Source organism: Cottoperca gobio, chromosome 22 (genome assembly GCF_900634415.1).
Source record: "Cottoperca gobio chromosome 22, fCotGob3.1, whole genome shotgun sequence".
NCBI lineage: Eukaryota > Metazoa > Chordata > Actinopteri > Perciformes > Bovichtidae > Cottoperca > Cottoperca gobio.
The window spans coordinates 19,040,998-19,047,049 of record NC_041376.1 but is presented as its reverse complement, the minus strand read 5'-3'; the positions used below and the strand labels follow the sequence as shown (position 1 = coordinate 19,047,049).

At 38.2% G+C, this 6,052-nt stretch overlaps 1 protein-coding gene across 1 annotated transcript; it reads right to left on the bottom strand.

Moving 5' to 3' along the window:
- Positions 1–203: 203 nt before the first annotated feature.
- On the bottom strand, positions 204–3,207 carry LOC115027744 (mesothelin-like protein). The gene is made up of 7 exons (XM_029461227.1): positions 3,142–3,207; positions 2,923–3,046; positions 1,969–2,159; positions 1,213–1,303; positions 967–1,087; positions 614–795; positions 204–302 (listed from the first exon to the last, which is right to left on the bottom strand). Exons 3-7 carry the CDS (start codon positions 2,106–2,108, stop codon positions 204–206), a joined length of 633 nt encoding a protein of 210 aa, XP_029317087.1. The 5' UTR covers positions 2,109–2,159; positions 2,923–3,046; positions 3,142–3,207.
- Between the last annotated feature and the right edge of the window lie 2,845 nt (positions 3,208–6,052).

Sequence of the window (6,052 nt, the reverse complement as noted above, 5' to 3'; positions counted from 1 at the left end):
GCTTTGCTCTAAACGACATTAAAGAAAACACCGTATGTGAACAAATGTATACAGGTATGAGTATATTCCATAATATTGTATATGACACGGTTTTATAATAAGAAATTCCAACATTGTGTAGTTTCGATAATCCCTCTACGTTGTACCTTTGCTGTCTCCCATGATCCATCATCAGTTTTAATGAGTGCTGCCAGGGTGTCAACTTAGGTGATTTTCCACTTGGAGATGTCATCAAGTGACGCCATACGAGACACTGAAACGAGCACCTGAACTTCCTCATCAGAAACACCTGCTGGGAATGCCTGAGAATGTGAAGTAACACATGGTAATGTGTTATAATATAAATCCATTCATGTAAAAAAGAGTTCAATATATTTTCCTATCAATAGGTCAACCAGAACCACTTGTGTCAGTTCTACATGATATGGAGAACCTCTTGATGTATTAACACATTCACACTGAAACAAGTGATTCACTTTCCTTGTCTAGTTATTTCTCAAGATTTCTAGATATGTTTCTAAACTCCATTACCAGCCAGGCAGAAGGGTGAATACATGTTAAAACTAAGTAATCACTATTTCAGGCAATTTCACATTCCATACACCACAATAACCTGGTTGAGTTTCTTCAGAATGACTTTCTGAAAGTCATCATCGTGCACTTTCTCGCAGATAGAGTTGAGGTTGTCTTTCAGAACCGAGATATCCAGGCAGAGGTCAAATTGCGTCTGCTCGTAGCCAAAGGGGAAGGAGTTGTCACTGACCGTCACATGGGTGATGTTTCCCACAGTGCAGCCTTGACAATAATTGAGCAATGAGTAAGACAAGTTAGACACACGAGTGTATCACTTTGCATTAAGTATTAAATACACACAACACATACAAGTTGTGTTCAAAAGTGTACGGAATATCAACAGCTGCTATGTAAAAACACAACATTGTGGCGTTCTGCCTCTTTTTTCTTTACCTGCTCCTCGTTTTATCTTGTGAGTGCTGATCTGCTGAAACAACTTCTTGAACTTACTCTTCCTTGTCTTCGTTTTCCTCAGGGTGAACATAAAGGTCTTAAGGTACCGTCTCTTTGTTGACTGCAATAAACCAAACAAGAAATAGTTTTTTTTAATCAGGTGTCTCTTACAAGGTATTTTAAAATTATGAAATGAAATTAATATTATTGGACTAAAGGAGAAACAGGTAAAAGTCAAACACATACAGTTTTGAAGACGCCCCAGATGTTTCTTGTTAAATAGAGAGGTAGGACACCGAGATCTTTCAGTGTTTGCCTGTTCCAGGTACTGACATTCCTGAAAACAGAAGATGAAATATTTATAAAATCTGGCTTTCTAGCTTAATACACACATTGTGGTGTAGGATGCAACATGTGGGGCATTAAAGATCTTGTATAGAAAATGCCTTTAAATAAAGGAGGTAATGATTCGTCAATAATACAATGTTGTATTTTGCACAGTTCAAAGGATAAAGCTGATGTGATTCTTCATTATTTCTTAATATTCTATATTCCCCGTGTGTGAAAAACAATAAAGAGTTGTTGCAGTCTTGGTTCACGCTGGTTTGGACTATGGAGGGTCTATGTTTTTATTTTATTTCCTGCATTAATAGATGTGCAACTCGGCGATAATATGTTTTGTAAGTAGCTCATGCACAAAGCATCATGGTACACTGAGGAATGTATTGCTTCAATGGACTACATTTTCCATCAACACTGATTAGACATTAAAGGTGCCAAGATTCCCTTTAAACATTCATCACCAATATATAGTTTCAGTTTATAATGAGACTAAGTGCTTTCTGAAAACAGCTAGGCACTGTAGTTATTGTTGGTAGTGAGTGTTCATGATAATGAAGGACCATGTCACCCAGTACAACAGTGTGGCTCACACTCATAAGAAGAATAAAGAAAATCTCCAGCCTTATCCTTTAAATTGGATAAGAATTGATCTAATTTTACCCATATTTTGTTTTCCCAGACAGCAGCAGTGTCTCCATGCCATCCACCTGGCTATCAGAGAAGTCTTTGCAGGCTTGGAGCTTTTCCATAATAAGAGGATCAGCGTTCTGGATGTAAGAACCGTCCAGAGTGCAGGCCATGTTTCCCAGCACCTCCACGTTGCTTCTGCTCAGATCCACACCACTTATACCCTGGACAGTTAAAAACACAGCATTTCCTTTTAAATTGTGCCACAGTACCTTGACAGTCTCACAAGGGATATACAAACCACTTATATAGGACATGGCAATTACTTTTCAAGCTATACTTTTCAAGTGGTTTGCTGCTACACTGTTTACAAGGTTAGTTTAAAAATGTTATCCAATACAATTACTAATTACCTGTTAAAATATGTAGTCAGTAACCTAATACAAGTATCACAATATGAAAGTAATGTAACTTGATTACTTTCCGTTACTTTTAGATGACCTTAATACCAAATATGCAAATAAAGACAAGAGAAAACAAGAAGATTTTTATCTAAACTCAAGTACTCAAGTAATATGTTTATTTTTATTTTTAGCAGTATTGATGTTTGGAAGTGCGCTGCATGATTTCTACCAGCAGGTAGTGCCTGTGAGTGATTAGCAAAAGTAGAGAAGAACTATTCTTCCCCTATTCTTATTGTTTATAATTGTTTTTGACAGGAGGGAAAACATGCAGGCAGACTTTAGATGGTGGTGGTTTGTTTTGTTAAGTACATAAATAAAATTGTGAAACTACGTCCGCCTGTATCTCTGCAACCTAGTAGTGCTCATTTAAACGTAACGTTACTTCAAGTATGCCATTCACAATGTTGTAAACATCTACACACTGTTGCCATATGGTGATTCAAGCTTTGATTTTACAGAGAGTTATAACAAGCTGCAGGATACCCTATAACCCTTAGCAAACGTTCATGTCAATGGCACTCACCAAACGTCCTGGCTTCACTGAGAAGGAACGAGTCCTTGTTCAAACTCAGGAGGTCACAGAGAAGTCTGCAGCACCCACTGCGGAAAAGTATGACGTGCAGTTGGCACTCTTGACATTTTCGTTGCTGTAATAAATAGACATAGAGGGAAAATAAGCAAATATCTACTATTTTAACCAAGGGCAAATTATGTCATAATGCTCATCAAGAGACAGACTCACTTTAAGTAGAGAAGCATGTCTGAGGGAGAATCTGCAAAGTTCTGGGAGAGGTTTCCTTTAAGCAGGTTGTACATGCATGTCAGCTGTAGAAAATGATGCAAAGACACATGATGATATTATTATTTCATCCTATCCTTATCTTAGTTATCAACTCAGATAAAGGGCCATAGTAATGTCATTTCATTAAGCTTAGTTTCATATATATTTAATATGGATTTACCTGTGATTCCTTCAGCTGCACCTTGGCCCTGCCTGTCCTTGGCCTACAGGCGTGGATCAGCCCTTGGATCCTGGTTTCTTAAATTGAAAAATACAATTGATAATTGGATAATTGAAAAAAAAAAAAAGGTTAATAGGTCGTAAAAAAAATTCCATGGGGAGGAAAAAACTTTGTGAAACTTGTTCACTTACTGCTCGATGTCAAAGTTTGTTTCAGCCAGTGATCCAAAAAACATGGCGCCCTAGAAGTACAGAAACAATGATGTCAAATAATCCTTTAATTATTTATCTCTTTTTTTACAGCATCACTCTAAAACTGCAGAACACACTATTTCACATTATGGTGAGGTTGATTAAATATGATAAACTAAAGACATTTGACAAAGGACTAAGACTGAATACAAACATAGCTAACAAAAGTAACACTACGTGGCTTGCGCTGTAACCAAGGCGCTCCGACCCTGGATTGTCTTTGATGTAAATATTTTACACAACAGGGAGTCTATGGGTCATTGTTGAGTATCTTCGGGATGTTAATCACCTAATAATCCTAAACTCATTTTACATTTGCATTGGTTTCACTGGGGAGTCACACGATGTGCTAAAGGTCATTTCTGGAACTATAATGGAGTATATGTAGCTCTGAATATATTGCCATCAGACTTCAAAAACCTGTTTGTATAGCTACATACTGACCTGCTCTCCCGTCCATTACTTTCTGTTAAATCTTACTGATGTCTACAGTCTCTTCAGAGAATACCAGCAAGGACGGTGGAATCTCAGTTGCCATAGCATCGGGGACATTCTGCACCACGCTGGCTGCACTTGAGTCCACAGAAATGATCTACCAAGGAATTAAATAGAGTTTGTAAAATCATCTAAAAATTCCTGTAAGTGAATACATTCAAAACATTTCTTAAACGCTATTATCTGCATTTACACTCATTTATATCAACTTGGCATACAGTAATTGTGCCTTTTGAAAAGTCTGACAATGAATGTATTAATGCACTAACTCAACTGAAAAACAGCTCCTGTAGTTTTATTGATAGTCAATACAGGTCCCTCAATAGATCTTGACACTGACCGCTATCTTTCATCAAAAATGTGTCTACAAAACAAGACAACGGTCATTTTTGGTGGGTGGTGATGGCCTAGTGTTCTAGTGGTACCCCTTCTCAATATAACACCAGAAGGTTGTGAGTTCAATACCAGGGCTGCCACCATTGTGCCCCTGAGCAAGGCACTTAACCCTGAGTTGCTCCAGGGAGACTGTCCCTGTAGTTAGTTCACTGTAACTCACTCTGGATAAGAGTGTCTGCTAAATGAACTGTAATGTAATTTTTGGCATTTTGTGATCAGCTTGAAGTGTAGCAGGCAGTAGTGGAAGAGTCAGCAGTGAGCTGCTAGATGAAGAGCTGCGGGGGACCGGCTGCACGCCTCCAACGTCTCAGCCAGGTAACAACTACTTTCATTTTCACTGTTTGCAGACTCATGCCTTGTGCAGAATAAAATCAGATCATGGTTATTTACGTAGCCGCTCCAGCCGCAGTGCATGTCGCTGCGTGTGTGTATGTCCCACTGGCTCGCTAATGTTTGCTGCTCTGCACTGCGCTTTTCAAAATAGTTTTTCTTATTTGTTCTCTGTATAATATTGCAGTAAAATATGCACTCTTGTATCAAATGTGTATTTATCTTAATCGTAGACCAGAAATATATGCAATGTTGTGATAGAATCAAAAGTTAACAAGTACCTTTTGGACAAAGGTCTGCTGGACGACTGTTGGGGCTGTCAGCATGTTGGAAACAAAGGTGCTGCTCTGGGAGATGCTGAATAGCTCAGAAGCTGAGATCTCTTCTATTGACTCTGAAGGAACTCCAGCAATAAGTGTGCCCAGGGAATCCAGGGAGGATCCACTGTTGATCTTTTCACTTAGTTATTGTGTAAATTATTGGTCACACGAAGCTTCTACAGCAAGCAAGCCTCTTTAGATGATTATATAATTGTGTAATTAAAACGTTGTACAGGAAGCTGATAAGGACATGACAGTGGGGAGATCTTAAGAGATTAAATATCTTAAGTTTTTATAATTCAGTTAATATGCTAATAATAAACTCTTCCACAAATGCCTGACCAGGCATTGGCATGGTGGTCTCTCTCAGGGTTTCTGGCTCAGTAACTCAGGTTGCATCTTTGGGGAACTGTAAGGTGTCCTTTTGTAAATTCTCTTTTGGACAGATGTCTATGTCAAGGGGATCAATATTTGTAACTTCTTACTCAAAGCACTCCAAATGTATCCTGACTAGAATAATTCTAAACAGTCATGTAGTCGTTAATGATCTGGTGTTCGCAATTCAGTGTTACAGTCATTGGTTGTATCATTGTTTGTGTTTTGTGCTGTTTTGTATGTATTTTCTTGTTCCCTTTGGTGTATATTAACGGCCCATCTACGGGACAAGCATTTCAAACTAGCTTGTGCTGGAAATGCTGTGGTATGTAAAATGCCAAAGAATGTAAGAAGTGATTTTTTTACAGACAAAAATTGTGTAACTCTTTTAAGCTACTGGATACCTGAATTTCCCTCGGGCTAAATAAAGTATTTATCTATCTACCTGCCTGCTTTGCCATTTTCTCTCACCATCTGTCCACCGGGGAAGAATCCTATAATAAACTATTTTAATATACTCCGTT

What these genes read in the sequence shown, in the direction of transcription:
- LOC115027744 (XM_029461227.1), bottom strand. Translation starts at nt 2,108, where the DNA reads ATGGCCTGCACTCTGGACGGTTCTTACATCCAGAACGCTGATCCTCTT. An exon ending in TCTGGGAAAACAAAATATGG is followed by an intron (nt 1,304 to 1,968) that starts GTAAAATTAGAT and finishes TTCTGTTTTCAG; the next exon opens with GAATGTCAGTACCTGGAACA. An exon ending in CAAGATAAAACGAGGAGCAG is followed by an intron (nt 796 to 966) that starts GTAAAGAAAAAA and finishes ATTATTGTCAAG; the next exon opens with GCTGCACTGTGGGAAACATC.